At 39.8% G+C, this 17,501-nt stretch overlaps 1 protein-coding gene across 4 annotated transcripts in view; it reads left to right on the forward strand.

Annotated features, from left to right (window-relative positions):
* The window catches only part of LOC149157191 (phosphoribosylformylglycinamidine synthase), a 198,956-nt gene that overhangs the window by 27,279 nt on the left and 154,176 nt on the right, over positions 1 to 17,501 (forward strand). For all 4 annotated transcript variants that reach the window (XM_089439245.1, XM_089439242.1, XM_089439244.1 and 1 more), the window contains exons 2-4: positions 4,331 to 4,386; positions 5,157 to 5,266; positions 5,429 to 5,588. In XM_089439245.1, the coding sequence (XP_089295371.1) occupies positions 4,331 to 4,386; positions 5,157 to 5,266; positions 5,429 to 5,588 (326 nt within the window). The remainder of the gene's footprint in view (positions 1 to 4,330; positions 4,387 to 5,156; positions 5,267 to 5,428; positions 5,589 to 17,501) is intronic.

Here is a 17,501-nt window from a genome sequence, read left to right on the forward strand (position 1 = left end):
TGCAAATAACTGAAAATTGCTCCAAATGTAGATGTGCTCAAAGTGAGATTCCAAAATTAAACAAGTTGCAAGTAAACTAAACCAAATTGAGCAATCAAAACCTTGAAGTAATGTGAAAGATGTTGAAACTAGATGGCACGAAATGACAAATGAACATTTATCAAATGACCATGAGACAAAGAAAACATAAAAACTAACCACAAAAGAAATGAAAAGCTAATGAAACACTACACAAGAAGAGGGCCTGTTCCCAACAGAGAGAAGGGAATGGATGCCAAGGGGATGTTTTCCCAAGCTCCAAAAAAAATGGTACTTTATTATTATGATGTTACAAGATAAGAGCCCCTTTGTTAGTGAGGAAGGGCTCAAACTTCAAGGAGGGTTTTACAATGAAAATTTAGCTTTGAAACAATAGAATCCCTCCTCAAGAAAATAGTGAAGAAATTTTACAAGAATTTTGGCAATGAAATACCAAGGAACTCCCCGATGTAACTCTGAAAATTCTCAAAAGGAAACTGCTCCAAACAGCTCCAACTCTTAAAAGTGATGAAGTCTGCCCAAAAAGGAGGGAAAGTGGGACTGTTTGTTCACTTTATAACAGAGATAGGACAGCCTACTTCTCTCACTGTTTTAACAGAAATAGCAGCAGCCTCCAAGGCCCACGGCCTTGAGAAATTTCTGCTCCCAAACAGTGGTTATGGCCTGCAAAAAATTTCGAAGTAATTTCCAGCCTTGAGAGTTAAATCCCTGCCAAAAGTTAGATGAGTAAACTCCTAAATAAATCTGATTGTTTTCTGCAAAATGCGCTCCAAGGGTTAATAGATGATACAAAAGAGTAATGTGAGAAAATATATACAAATAATCTACAAGGAACTAGATCAAGGATTAGAGTATAACTCCTCTCCTAGCCTAGCCAATAGCATTGCTCTATATTAGCAAATCGATTCAATATAAGCACAATATAAATTTGAGAAAATAGTTTTGAAGTAGATCTTTTGCCACAAGTCAAGGCTAAGGAGACCCCTGCACCATAAATCAAATGATAAGACTTGGGGAAAAACAAATATGTGAGTCCTTCCACTTCTTTCCTCAAGAGTGGGATAGTCCAACCGAGAACGTCCCCTCACGCTTGAGATTTGGTTCACAAGAAATTCTACACAAACTCAAGATGAATTGTTAGATCCATTTGGGATTAGATAATATAATGAAAATGAAATCTTAGCAATTTAACCGAAAATCAACTAAAATGTCCAATTCTAGAATAATTCTCCAATCCAAATACTAGTGCAAGGTAACTAGACACTAGTAGATCTATAGAGCGAATGGAAATAACAATGGAAATTATAGCACATAGAACATAAGCACATAACCAGAAATCATACCATGAAAATGGAAGCAAGACACCACATATGAACCCCAAAGTCTTGTTATTGCACCAAAAATGTAAGCATACAAGGCAAGATAATCTCCCCAAGCACAAGAGCTCGTTTTTTCATGGGAAAATAGGAGCCAATAGCTTATTTAAATAGAAACAAGGGAGCAAATCCCAATGGAGAAAACTCATGTGACGAGTGAAGATGGAGACAATCCCAAGAAGGCAAGTCGAATCCCAAGTGTAGAGATGATATGACCCGTGCAAGTGAGCAAGTCAGAATCTTCTAGCTGGCCCAGCATACTCTTGTGTATAATTCAAACTGCCATGTGTGAGTCTTGAATGAGGGAAATATGACACACTTCCACCCATTTCTCAACCAGCTAAACCACAATGTGACACCTCCTTAAGACTGAGCTGTTAGACTTCCCATTGAACTGCTGTACATGCTGCTAGGTACTGCGTGTAGGCTGCCCACAAGATCTGCATTGAGTCAGAAGTGGAATTTGGTACCAAGTGTAGGAGCTGAACTGAAGTAAGATGGAGACATGTCTCCACTAAAATAACAATCAAATCTCCTCATATCATGTGCCAATTTACCCAAGGAAATCGAGCTGCCAAGTCACCAAATTGAACCCTCTATTCTGGCCTACAAATTCGATTTTCTTAGGTGCCATAACTCCAGTGATGAATCATGTGCCATATCATCATTTGACTACCTCTTGACTTGCCTTTTGACTTGAGATAATTTCCAAATCATTTCCATGTCATTTTGTGACATGAAGCTCTTTTATTTTTCTCCATTTTGTTTATTTTTGGTCTTGTTTTATTGCCACGTTTTCCCCAAGATTTAAGAAAAGTGGGTTTTGAGGCTCTAAAGGTGATTTTTAACCCCTCAAAGTGTGTTCTAGTAGAAAGTTGAGGAGTAGAAGTCCAATTTTGACTACTCATACCCCCTACAACTTCTCTAGACATCACTTATTACAATTTCATAGACAATTTATTAAAGATCATGCCCTGCTGGAAATTTTAATAATTTACAAAATGATACTTAGACTTAATCAAAATCCGTGAAATTTTACGAGTGATCTAACATGGTAATATACATTGACTCTAGACACTAGGATTCACTTAAGGCCTCACTATTAAGCCACATTCGAGCTTTGGGGTTATAACTGAGAGAGAAAACTCAATTAATTATTAAGCACTGAAAAACACAAATAATTAACCAAGTAAAAAAAAACTCCCTAGAGTGAACACACTTGATTAGAAAGTCTTAAGCTACCTATCCCTATTATATGACTCTATTTCATCATGCTAACATCACTTTACAATATCCCCGTAGGGCTGCAGAATGTTAGTTTCTGTAGCATCGGATGCGTTCTAGCCACGAAATTTGGAGAGATGACTTAATTAGATTATTAACCTATTTTTTAATGTTTTCTAAGTCTAAACTTAGGAAAACTGGTTAATTAATCAGAATTAATTAAGTCAAGGTGAGAATAGTCTAGAAATTCACACAGATCGACTTCAAGATGATCCTAGCCCTTGATTAAGTTTTAATCTTGGTCGTTGGTGTTCCAACAAAGGATTATAAGAAGAAGTCGATGGGCACTTGGAGAAGACACTTCAGCAGTTCGATTTCCTTGGCAGATCGATTTCTAGAGAGCAGCAACAGTTGCCGGAGAGCCAAAGATCGAAGCAGAGATAGTGAGGCATGAGGAAGTTTTTCAGATCCAACGAGTGCATTTGCAGAGAGGCCGAGATTTCTCCAGGAGGCTGCGTAGAGCCTCAAGTAGTCAGTTCAATTTGCTGGAAAGGAGGACGTTTCCAGTTCTAGAGGCCGGGCAGAGGTTCCATAGTGCCAAAGGGACGTCATGACGACTTGATTAACAGTTAGTTCGGGCAACACGAAGAGTAGGCAGCTCCAGCTTGACGCAAAGCCTGTGTAGACCCAGTTGGACAACTTGCTTTTCAGTAGCACTCGAGAGTCGGAATTGCCAGGAGTGAGGGTAGTTTCCCTCTAGATATTTTTGCTAGTTTTTTCTCTGCAGGATAGCCAGATGTCAGCATCTAGACTATTGTACTCAAAATTTTTCACTGTTGCATAATAATAAAACCCTCAACTGCTGCATTGGTTTTCCCAAGTTGGTTTTTTTTGGAGACATTTGTCCAAAAATAATGGTGTCATATTTTTATGTGTGTGCTTGATTTTCTCAGATTCCAGCGCTATTTTTTTTCTTCTGCAATATTTGTTTGTGAAAATCACAATGTGAATTATTTGGTATTTGCTGTAGCAAACTGCAAATAAATTAACCATTAGGAAAATAATTTTTAGTTGCGGTGATAGATGGAATTTTCACACAGAATCTGAGTACAATGAAGAAGAAGAGAGAGAAGAAAGGGGCTTAGAAGCCCTAATGATTTTCTGGAACTCTGTAGGTGCAGGAATCCTTTGACATATTCTTGGGCATGGAGTCTTGAAGTGTACTTCAATGGTTAACAAGACTTTATCTTGAGAAGTGCAAGATTTTGCTGTAACAGTACCCTCAGCGATTTTTTTATTTATGCCAATGTTTTCAACAATGGTATCAACTATTTTCCATCAAAGTGAGAGTACAAGTTCTAAATTTATGCATGCTGCACTAACATGTCTAACTAGTTTATGTATGTTGGAGATAAGTGTTTGGTTTAAATTGTAATTGATGGGGTTGAAAAGGAAAATATGAAATGTAGATGTCGTATTGATTGTTGGATATGACCATGGATATCTTGCCTTTCCACCATATGCTGCTTCACAATTGAAGAAGCACAAAGAAGGAAATGGAACAACAAAATATTTTCTGAAATTTCATGGATTATTGTTCTTTCCTTTCTATAATCTGCACTTCTTATTAGAACATGATTATTTTTTTTATAATAATGTGCCCTTTTGTATTGTGTGTATTTGATTATCAGTGATTATGGACAACAGGATGAATGGAAGAGATTTTTCAATTGAAGAGATTGTACAAGTTAGTTCACTCCTCTCGTGTACTTTCTATAGTATTTTACAGATTTTTATGCAATTTCGTACTAAAGGTATTGGAAATAATCTGTCTAAAAGTGTACATCACATTCTGTATTTTGAAAGGATAATTGGATGTTAATATGTTAAGAAAGCGGCAATCTTTCAGTGCAGGTCAGCAGTCAGTCTTTGTTTAGTCAAAATCTCCATTTTTATACGTTCATTTGACAAAAAGGTTTTGATTTATTATTTTTCTTAGATAAAACCATTTGCAGACAACTGAATATCTGACTATACCTGTATATGGTAACTATGGTTTCAATGAACTAGAGGGCCTTACCACAGTTCGTTTCTCTTTTTCTCTCCCTTTATTCCAAAGCATATCCTCATTGTCATTGCTATGCTTTTATGTTGCCTTTAGCGAGAGCTTGTTTATGCAACAAGCTTTCAACCATCATGGATATTGTGGGCTCTAAATAATGTTGTTTGTGTTAGTTGTTATAATTGATGGAATTCCTTTCTAGGTGCATAAAGAGCGAAACACATGGCCATTTTATTTGTGTCCCTTAAGGTTTCTGTGTATAGATATTGTCTTAGGATTATCTTTGTTTATTTCTATTTAGTCGGTTTCAGGAGCTATGAACATGTGTTTTCATGCCACCAATATCATAGATACTGCTCATAGATATTAGAATTTTCATCCATGTTGTGTTGGTTTTCATCTCTATACCATTCGATAATGATCAATAACTTTAATTCCATGAAAATGGGAAGCAGCTTCGTAGAATATGCAAGACCTCAGGTGTAGTGGTGTCATTTCAAACGGTCAATGTGCGGGATTCATTCTATCGTGCTGCTGTTAACTTTGTCCTGGATACTTGTAGCAGGTTAGATCTATGTCTCTTCAATCCAAGTAAACAGTGCTTCTGAAAAATGTTCCCAGAGAAGCTGAGGATTATATCAAAATTTTTAATATTGTTATTCTTATTCATTAGCACTTTGATTGTTCAGAGTTTAAATATTCATTGGGAATATGCATAATGGCACAGTTTGACAGGTAGTTCCTCCTTCGTTGGAGTTGGTGGGGAGGAGGCAACTCGGTTTATAGCTGGCCTTGCAGGGAATATAGGAATTGAAGCAGATCGTGCTGTCATAATGGTTAATGCTGCCATAGCAGCACGGACACGATCCATGTTTTTGCAAGCATGGGTGAGGGTCTTGTGTTAATTTGTCAATATTTCATTTCATAGATTGAATACTAAAGGATTGATTTTGAAGTTACTAAGAAATTCTAGTTAGTCAATTAGTTGATTCCAACTTCTGCTATCTTGGGCCTTGACAGCCATTTATCTTCCTTTATTTTAGCTTTACCCTACGGGGAGCATGACAGAATAGAAACAGATTATCTTTCTTTAACTCAATAGTACTATTTTGCTGCATTTTAAAAATGTCAACTCCAAATTCTTACATTGATATGAACGTCAACTATGCAGTCAAATAATCAAGAATACCAATTCCTTCTTACAAAACTAGGTTTTCATCTTGTGGAGTATCCCAAACGGTATATTTTGCTAATTAAACAGAAATTTAACTCAACCAAAATTTCACCATAAAATTACTATTCAATTAACAAAAGATTGCCATGTAAAATATAACAAGTAGAGTGCATGCAATTCAATAACACAATAGGCAGAAATAATCTCAGCTTTCATTATAATAAATACCTGAAAGAGTGTACATGATGATATAACTGAAATAGCTGAGATAGATAATTTGGTCTCCAAAACTGATCTGCTCCAATGCTGAAACTGACCCTCCAAAAGTGAAATTAAATGCAACTGCTAAGCTCTCCTGTGAACTCTGGGTGAATTCACCAAGGGAGATGTGTACTCGCCCAATCTCACTAAATCATCTGAGGGTTTCCGTCCTGGCGCTACCAATGGAGTAGAGAACCAGGTTCTCAACCTCTCATACAAGAAGGAATATCAAATCCAAGATGTCTTCCAATGGCTTCCTCCTCTTTTTTTTTATAAATCTGATGGACCCCTCTAGAACCTCCCATTTTATTATTATTTTAATCATGGAGCACTTTTCCCTCTTTTATTTCAATTAAAATATTCTTTTTAATGTGGGAAAAGGATAAATTGGCCACCATGACTCCTCAGGTCATTGAAAATCACTTCTAACCATCCCATCATGTAGATTTTCTCATTTCGGTTCCAACGAGCTATTGCAGTAAGGTGTTCCGTCAAGTATTCCTCTCGGAAGTCGGAACGCCACCTTAAGCTAATTAATCGAGTTAGGCCCAATAATAACCCTGTTTTTCAAAAGTTGTCGGAATGCAGCGAAACGAAAGGCAAGATCTGTAGATGATGGAACACACCAAGCAAATGCCATAAGATCACATAGAAACTCCTCAAAACCCCATGAAACATCTCCAAAAGCCCCTGGGCCCGCTGATGACGTAAACCTGCGCCTGTGACCTGTCTGCCTCCAACCCTGAAAGTCCATCCTAACCATGCCATAAGGAACACCATAAAACGTAACATCGCAAATCCTCACGCCCCAAGATTGCTTGACTCAAGCAATCCAAACCTGTGAACCAGTTTGGTGGCCCAATGTAACTGAGACCCAATGCCCGGATCCCATATAAACCACTGGGTGATGGTATGCCTCTGTGTCAACCCACTATGAATGGACCCCTCAATGCCCAAATCCCAGACCTATCTCTGATTGAACCTATCATCAACCAATCCTCTTGGATCCCAATGACACCAAGAACAAGTATCAATTCTCCATGGCTCCTGCTGTGCTATAACTCCAACCATGAGGGCTGCTCCATCCACCGCATACCAACTCATCACCTCCCTCCAATCCAACCCTTGGCATAAACCAAGGTCAATCTCACCATGCTGATGTTGTGTTGAAACACTGATGACTGGCCAGCCTACATCCTATTGCGAACTGGAGCATGTAGTATCCCTCACATCTAAGGGCTCCCGCAGTACAATGCTCCTGATTAAAAATGATACTCCATCAATAGGGTACCAACTCATGATCTCTCGCCAATCCATCCTGTGGGAGGGATCAGATGCATAGGCACCTGTATCTGGGATAAGTCTCCTATGCTGCATCGTGCCCCACTCGCGCAACCCTGGCTGGTCAGTCAACAATATCCATCGAGAAAACCCTGCCTGGTCAGTCAACAATATCCATCGAGAAAACCCTGCCTCTCTCCCTGTAATGGATACAAGTGGCCAAACTGTGGTGCAAGCCCTGTCTATGTACTCCTAGAGAGGGCTGCTCCCTGAAAGTACTGTAGCTTTGCCAGCTACTTGTACATCTACCTGCACCTCATCAGGTGGTCGACCCAAAGATGGATGCACCACCATCTCAAAAAGAGTTTCCCTCATCTAAATGGAAAGTCCATGCTCCACGGGTCTTCTCGTCACCTACAAAACTGTCCTGTCAGGTCCTAATGCCTCCTAATGACCAATATCTGCAAATACTACCTCCCTGGTGGCTGCCTGTACATTTTCCTGCTCCCCATCAATGGCTGGCCCTAAGGATGTCTGCTCACCCTCCTCCATCATTGACTCAACATGAGCCACCAGCTGACTCTCAAAGATGGCCCATCATGCGCACTGTGCTCCATTATGTGCTGCTCATGCTGAATGAGTACAAGCTGTTGATCATCAATCTCCTCTACCAAACATGGCTGCATCGCTGAGTTGCTGTCAACAACTCCCCCTGACTGCTCATGCTCCTCAGAGGTGTCTAAGGACTCAACTATAGAAGAAGAATCCTCATCCTGAAAGTCAGAAGGAATCTCCTCCTGATCTCCCTCTGTCGTCTCCTCGGTGTCACCCATGCATGAGTGGTTAGGTCCCCATGGTCCCTTGCAGATGAAGCAAAGACCCTTCCTCAGCTTATTCTTACTGCATGATCAACCAAACCTAAGCCGCTCCTCCCTGGGAAATTGTCTCCTGAACAACCCAATGTTCTGCTCAACCAACATTCCGGCTAGTTTATAGGCAGCGAGTGAGACCAGTTGCTCACTCCTTAAAATGGTCAACAATCTAGTCTGCAACCTCCTGCAAATGGCATCATGGCCCCCCATACACGAGGACAAAATGGACCGCATGTGTTCTATGACTATGTCAGGATGATGTTTCCTACTGCCGAAAAAGCATTGGAACATTTGTAGGATAAGATCATCACACTTGAGATCAAACAAGATTTCATAAGTCCTAGTCATGGCCATAATTTCCAAAACCTGAAGCTTTTTCCCAAATATAAGACCCACAAAGTTATCCAAGTCTTGTAAGGCTTCCACCATCAGCTTGAAGACTCTCTTCATAATATCATCATTATAAGGGGCTATAGGGGCAGTTAGTCTCATGATGTTACTGAGACAAGATGCAACTGGAAGTTTGACCCCTTCACAAAGTTCCTCCAAGAATTTGAGTTGTATGAGAGCAAGCATAACTGGTTTTAGTGCCCAAATTAGTTTTCTCCCTTCTAAGTGGTTCACTTCTGAAAGGAGTGCATCCAGTTCATACAGTTTGAAAAGGACTTTCATTGTGGCCCTCATGTGTTTCAAATCTGTTCCAAGTGTAAGGATTTTGTGTCCAATCTTCGGCTTCTTCTGCAAATCTCTTGGCTGCTCATGGGTAAGAATGGCATGGATCTTTTTTGAGAAAAGTCTGTTTGCCAATTTTGTTTTCTGATCTATATTGCAGTCTATGGAGGGACTGCTGTGTTGGTGCATGAGATGTTTTAAATACTCCATTATTCAGCTACAAGGATATAAAGCTCTAATACCCAGCTCAGGTACATGTGAACGAACAACTTCCCAACAAGAAATTCGTTCTCTTTATAATGGTGACAATGAGACGAAACGCAAACTAGAAAGAGGGAGTTTAATTGGCTGCTGTTTATAGATGATGATCAACCCAAAAATTGTCCAGCGGTAGGATGATGGTCTATTGAAGTGACAATTTTCACACACAATAGAGAATATAAATGTAAATGTATATGCACTCAACTACAAAAGACTCGGCCAACTGGAAATTTGATCAAATGTACTGAGATTAATTTGACTGATCTGGAATTGTTTTTAGACCAACTCAGTTCTCTGCTTAAGCTGCTACAGGCATACAGAGATACTGTCTCAAAAGGGAGATTCAGATCTGAGGTATATGCACAACAGTGATTCCTTAACACTGTAAAATTCCCAACTGGGAAATACCCAAATTTATCACTGGTTTTTCTGAGTGTACTATGCTTTCTCTGTGTGGGTTTTTGTCAAACACTTGATGTATAAACTGCTGTAGATGAAGTTTGTTTCACTGCCTCAAATGTAATATACAATGGTTGGAAAAAAAAATAAAATCAGACTTCATACTAGTCACCATATAGTGTATTGAATGCAGAAATAACAAGAAACATTGGCATGCATATCAACCAATAACAAGGGGGGTATATCATCATGAGTGTACAGAGAAACCTGGTTCATCCAACAGCCCATAATCTCAGGAATTAAATTGTCTGTATGCTCAGCCAAGATTAACAAGCCTCTACGCTCAGTTAGCCACAAGAGCTATGCTGGAAACACTGTATACATGAACAGAAAATAAACTTGCCACCAGAATATACATGTACCTTTCTGTTGAGGTGAATGTGCCCAGAGTTGAAGAATGGACCTGTCCCTTCAAGGAATATCTACCAACAGGGTCAGAGTATTGCTGTAGCTTGAGATCTGGCCTACTGAAAAGCTGAATTTCGACCTCCTTTTACTACAGAGAAAACTCAGCCAGCAGGGATCTAGGGAAACACGTCCACAATATCAGCAAATGCCCTTAGCCAGAGACACCAAAAACGTGTGGTTTTCTCTTTCAATAGTGGACAACTTCTCAACAAAGGTGATACGCACAGCTCTGCACTCATAGATTGGCGGTTCAATGACCGGAGGAATAGGAACCTTGATGCACAAGTAGGAGCGAAATTTCTGTGCAATGTGTCCGGCAGAGAGGAGTAGAGAAGACGTCCTCTGTTCAACAGCTCGTTCTTTAAGAATGAGACCGGGCTCTGTTGGAGAATTTCTGGAGATGATGAATGGCAATAGCACTGGAATCCTTAGTATTCTTGGAGACAAAACCATAGCAATTGGATTCGGCTTTCCAAATGTGTAGTGAGGTCTGTTGAATAAACTTGTTCCACCTTCGCACTTGATCTATCCTCATTCATACGCGACCCCTCTCAAAAACAGATTCTAGTTATAATAATATCCAAACTTGGTGCTCGACCAGCAATCACCAACTAGGCTTGAAGAAAATAAAAACCATTGCAAATAATCACAATGCCATACTATGCGGCCCTCAAAATACTTTTAACATTTTAGCCCATCAAAGATATTAACCTTGGCCTTGGGCGTCCTTAATAAAAAAAAAATAATTTCATGGCCCACTTAAACAATTTTGACTTTGATACACAAATTTCTTATGACCCCCTTTCAAATTAATCTGCCACGACTTCAATAATTTTGGATTTAAAAAAAATTTGGTCACAGCCCCTTTGGAAACATTAAAATTTGGCCAATAAAATAAAATATTTGGCATCCTTGTTCGAAACTCGATCTTTGCCCCGTCTTCATGAAAGAAATTTCTTCCGCAACAAAATAATGATTCCGACAAAATAGAAGAAATCTTGAAACCCTTGAATTGATCTCCAATGAAAATTGAAACCCTCTAGGCTGGCAGGAACACCAACTCTGATACCACTGTAGTATCTTGAATGAGATATCTTGCTAATTTTGTAGAAATTTAACTCAACCAAAATTTCACCATAAAATTACTATTCAATTAACAGAAGATTGCCATGTAAAATATAACGAGTAGAGTTCATGCAATTTAATAACACAATAGGCAGAAATAATCTCAACTTTCATTATAATAAATAAGTGAGAGAGTGTACATGATGATATAACTGAAATCGCTGAGATAGATGATCTAGTCTCCAAAACTGATATGCTCCAATGCTGAAACCGATCCTCCAAAACTGAGCTGAAATGCAACTGATAAACTCTCCTGTGAATTCTGTGTGAATTCACTAAGGGAGATGGGTACTTGCCCAATCTCACTAAATCACCCGAGGGTTTCCATCCCAGGGATACAATGGAGTAGAGAACTGGGTTCTCAACCTTTCATACAAGAAGGAATATCAAATCCAAGATGTTCTCCGATGGCCTCCTCCTCTTTATATGAATTAGATGGACCCCTCTGGAACCTCCCATTTTATTATTATTTTAATCATGGAGCACTTTTCCCTATTTTATTTCAATTAAAATATTTTTTTTTAATGTGGGAAAAAGGTAAATTGGCCACCATGACTCCTCAGGTCACTGAAAACCACTTCTAACCATCCCATCTTGTAGATCTTCTCGTTCTGGTTCCAACGAGCTATTACACTAAGGTGTTCCGTCAAGTATTTATCTTGGAACACCACCTTAAGCGTAATTAATTGAGTTAGGCCCAGTAATAACCCTGTTTTTCGAAAGTTGTCGGAATGCAACAGAACGAAAGACAAGCTGTGAAAATGATGGAACACGCCAAGCGAATGCCATCAGATCCCATAGAAACTCCTCAAAACCCCATGAAACATCTCCAAAGCCCCCTGTGCCCACTAATGACATAAACCTGTGCCTGTGACCTGTCTGCCTCCAACCCTGAGAGTCCATCCTAAGCATGCCATAAGGAACACTAGAAAAAGGAACATCACATCTTGTTACCTCTCATATTGCACAGGGTCTTGTGACTTTTGTCACACCACTTGTGATTTTCATTGCATCAGAGACGTACTTGTTATTTTCGTCCAGTTTGTCAAAAATTTACAAGTTGTTGGGCATTTGATTGACACATGGGAATTATTATTGCCGCACATAATCTCCTTGACACTCCCCTTGCAACATTGTTGACCACCATTGGTGGGTGCTAATGTGTTTGTACTATGTAGGAGCTATTGTTTTACACACTTACTTTCATATTGTTGCAGTCCCCTAGAGCACATCATCATGAGGGGTTTGTTTCAGTGGTTTATTATTGGTATATCTCGGTTATATGATGTCTGTTATCTTCATGGTTAGCTTATTCATCATTATGCTGTATTATTCATGCTATGTTCAGTAGTGTTGCAGGCCTCTGCCGACAAAAAAAAAGGTAACCCCTGATCATGAAGCATGGCTTTGGCAGCCCCTGTAATGGATATGTTCTTCCTCTTTGCAACCCCATTCTGCTGGGGGTAGTAAGGAATTGTGTACTCCCTCCTAATGCCTACCTTAGCACAAAAATCGACAAACTCACCAAGGGTATACTCCCCTCTATTGTTCGACCTGAGGACCTTGATCTTCCTACCTGTCTGGGTCTCCACAAGAGCTTTGAACTCTTGAAACCACTTGAAGACCTCACTCTTGGTCTTCAAGAAATAAATCCAGGTCTTCCTGGAGTGGTCATCAATGAATAAAACATAGTACTCATAGCCACTCAAGGATACATGAGACATTCGACCACTCACATCGGTATGAATCAAGTCAAGGATCTCGGTCGCTTTGCTGTCACTGTTGGGAAAAGGGGATCTGGCAAACTTCCCCATAGCACATCCTCTGCATACATCAAGGTGATCAGAACTGAAATTTGACACACTAGTGGTGATCTCCTGCAATGTACTCAAGGCCCCATGATACATGTGCCCCATCCTGCGGTGCCAAATCTCACACAACTCTAAACTGCTAGATCTGCTATCGGTCATGTCTCGGGTGCTGCTACTCAATGCCATCAGGGGCTAGAATGTGAACTTGTACACCTTGGCATGGCGCACACCAATCTCTCTAGCTAAAGAAGCTGGAGTTCCCCAAGGATATATAAGCACCTGCTCTCTCCTGAACAACACATCATACCCTCTGTCCTCAAGTGCTGAGACAGATATCAGGTTCTTCTTCATTCCAGACACATATAGAACATTTGACACTTTCAAGGGAGGTTTGGGTCCCCTATCGAATGTCAATGTCCCCACACCGACCGCTCTAACAACGCTGTCATCACCAAGAACTACCTCCATATCAGTATCACCCTGTATGGCAAGTGATCCTGCACTAGTGGCCTCACAAGCTATGAACCCAAACTCCCGATCAAAGCTCTCTATCTCTGCAGAAGCTGCCATGGGTTTGTCTTTCCATTTCTTGTTCTTCTTCTTCGGACACACAACAGCATAGTGTCCCAACTTTTGACAATTCCAATATTTGACTTTGGAATAGTCCTTCTCCTTGTTCTGCTGCTTGCCTTTACCTTTTACTTTGCCTCCACTGTTGGAAGTTTGCTTCTTTGCTCTGCCCTTCTTGCCTCTTGCTAATAATGCCACATTGTCATCCTCCTCCACCTGCTTGGTTGCCCCAAGATGGTTCTTTATGATCTCATTCTGAATGCAATCATCCCACAACCTCTTCTTAGCCATTTTAATGACCTTTAGTTTCTCTTTTAGGACCATTTTTCTGTTTTCATTTGAGCTCTGGTAAAGATTGGTCAAGGCTGTCCACATCTCATGTGCATAAGTCTTTCCTCTCACATGAGGAATGACATGGTCTTTGATTCCTTCCAGAATCAATCTTTTTGACTTAGAATTTTTTTTGTTAAACTCTGCCAACTGTATAGGGTCAGCAGGTACTACTATTGGGTTCTATGTGGTATTTACCATAATGCCCCAGACTTCTGCTTTCTCAAAAATGCTCTGGATTCTCTCTTTCCATGCACTGTAGTTGTTCTACCCATCCAATCTGTCTTCAACTCTCAAACCCAAAGACATGTTTCACTGTCCTACCAAACTGAAATTTGCAAATCTGTGGTAAAGGTTTCTGTTTTCTGTGTAAAAATCATGTTGCTGTAATTTTTACTTTGCTGTCCCAAACTGCACTTTTCAACCAACCAACCTCCGATACCATGAAGAAATTTCAACCCTCACTCCGGTTATCAGTTTTCTTTATGACTCCATGGATTTAGTTTTAAATCCAAGCATGATAAAAATTCTAAAAATTGGAAATGACAATATTTTCTGACAACACAAATTTAGAGATTTCACAACTGCTGAAATTGCAGAAATAAAACATAGTGAAATTATGACAGCGACACACAAAATAACACATTGATTTTTGGTCAACGTGACCTTGGAAAAACCCCCTACAATTCTTGGGGAAAACTAGTTTGAGAGCTCTTCTTTATTTTTGAAAATGCTTTTACAGAGAAACTGAAATACATAGTAAAAATTATAGCAACCACAAATTACAACTTATCTCGATTTCCGTGCTTGCACTCTGCCTCGAAAATCGTGCCAATAAGCAAAACAACCAAAACGAAATATTTTATAGCAATAAAACAACATTAAATGCTGTAGGTCAGCCTCGAAAAATGTGCTAAGAACTTGCTGTACGGACCGTACAAATTTAATAGTACGATTGCCTCGAAATTCGTGCCCTTACTGTTGTCCCTCTTCCTCGATTTCTGTGCTGCCCCTCTTCCTCGATATTCGTGCCTTTCTCCTACGGTAGGTTTTGGCTTGGGATGCATGCCAATAAATGCTGTTGACCAAATTTGCTGAAATGTCGTTTTGCTGCTCTCCTTCACTTCCTCACTGCTCAGAAATTTTCTCCTTGCTCTCTCTTCTCTTTCTCTCAAATGCTCATGAAAGAATGAATGATTTTTTCCTCTTCTCTTCTCTTTTTACTCACTAAATAACCTCTTGGGTTCCTAAGATCTAATGGCTGAGATTCATTTAGATCTAGGGATGAGAATAAATGTGCATTTAATTCTCACTTTCTATTTTTTAACTCACCCACTTAAATAAAAACCCACTTAGCCTTTTGTTTCCATAGTCACTTTTTCACTTTCTAATTCTTCATTGACTTTAATAAAGTCACCTTTAAATTAGAATGTAACTTTACCACTTATAAAGTCACTTTTAAATTAGAATGTAACTTTACAACTTATAAAGTCACTTTTAAATTAAATTGACTTTACCACTTATAAAGTCACTATAGGAGAAAAATACAAATAAATTTGGACACTTTTCCCTAGGCCAAAGATCAAAGTCTTAGGGAACCACTTGTCCTCTGATACCCAAATCTTAACAATTTCATGGGAAACCTCGATTTTGGTTGCGTGGTCGCGCTCCCTTATCTGCTTATATTACTCTCTTTCTGTTCATTATTACTCCATTTATCATTTCTCCCACTTGGGTCCACATAGGGTTAGAATGCCCCTTCCCCTTGTCCACACCTTGGGTCATGGCTTGGAATGAAGCCCAGAGGTTGATGCAACTAAAAAGAAAGATAAAAGCATATATGGCCACATTCAACAGGAAATGTACCACAAAATGCAAAAGATGGCAAGGACAAATACATTCAGTGTTGATTTGTGGTAGCATCGGATGTGCTCTAGCCATGAAAATTGGTGGAGAGGTTAAGGCACGTAAGATCTCCAAGACTCTGAAATGGTTTGGGGTAAATTCCACACGGTTGGAGAGATATTAAAATAACTAATATTTTTAATGGGGTTCCTAAGACTAAACTTAGGAAAATTAAAATATTAATGGGTATTAATATAAAACTGGGTGAAAATGTTCTAAATGACATGGATCAAGCCAAATCTAATCTTAGCCGTTGATTAGAGACTTAATCTCGACCCTTGAAGACTCAACAAGAAAAGTATAAGAGGAGGCTTGAGGGTCAGTTGGAGATTGTTAAAATTGGCAACTAGGGCCAAACTCCTTGTGGGTCATCTTATTTATGGCAGTTGATATTTTTCTTGGACCCATCTCGTCGAGAGGTGTAGGATTGATCTAAAGATAATCCGATTCTGATAAGTATTCATGGAGATATGAATTTATTTGTGTTATGGAACAATTTGTCAAGGTCGGCCAACAACCAAATAACCCCCACGTGTGCTCAACTTTTTAGTCTAAAAGGTGACTTGATAGTCATTTAAACACACTTCACTCTTGATTTCTCTCCACTTGTTTTGGGTTTTAGTGGAAGAGAAGTCTAAGACGAGAAAGCCCTAAACACAAGTCTAGAAGGAGACCCTATTCGCAGTAAAAGAAGGATGCCCTAGCCGCAGGTCTTCTGAAGGTTTGGCCGCAGTTCAAAGGGAGATCTAGCACGCCTAACAACTGTCCCTAAACACTGTCTTATCATACCCTAGATGCCCTAATCTATATGCTGTTTAAGACAACCCTTAGACACTGGAAAAGAGATGTCTAAAGGATGCCCTAACCAGTAAAGAGGGACAGAACAACGTGGTGTTTTAGGGCTGTTTCTAGGGTATGTTTGAGGGCCGAATTGCTGTGAGGGGAGGCCGAGACAGCTCCCTAGAGGGCCGAGGCAAGGAAAGGCTGGTTCAGCCTGCGTGGAGTTGTCTTGGGTGCAGAATTCTTGAAGGAAGGGCAGCGTGGAGCTGTTTAGGGGCTATCTATGCCCAAGACAACAGCCAAGGGTGCCAACACCTCTTCAAGACTAGGTCGCAACGAAAGGGAGACTGTTTGTGTAATTATTTAAGGGTTGCTGCAACATACACATGCCCTAACCAGGGACAACAATGCAACAACTTGGAGCAGCAGTTGTGTCATGTGTTGGGTCAAAGATTAGACCTGTTTTGGATCAGTTTGTTGAGCATCAATAGGTACATGATGTACAGTGTGAGTACATGTTGTACAGTGCGGCATAGTGCACATAGGAGCAACAATGCATATAATGTTGTACAGTGCAACATAGTGCACATAGGAGCAGCGATGCATAAGCATGGTGTATATCAGTGTTGCTGGACATTGGTGCAACAATGGGATAGCATGGTAAAGATGGACATATCGCAACAGTAAGAATGTATTGCAACACCAGGATAATGAGGTATTGCAGCAGCAGGATGATGAGGTATTGTAGCATGCATTTGGATGCAACATAGTGCAATGAAGAGCTCAGCATAGTGCATTAGTACAGTGATGGGTATAGTCTGTTGAAGTTTCTAAGTCTACCAATTAGAAACCCTCCATGCACTATATCTGATTTATTCCTACGGTCTACCT

This window comes from Pinus tabuliformis, chromosome 9, assembly GCF_031772625.1.
Source record: "Pinus tabuliformis cultivar Carrire ecotype Pingquan chromosome 9, CPIR1, whole genome shotgun sequence".
Lineage (NCBI taxonomy): Eukaryota > Viridiplantae > Streptophyta > Pinopsida > Pinales > Pinaceae > Pinus > Pinus tabuliformis.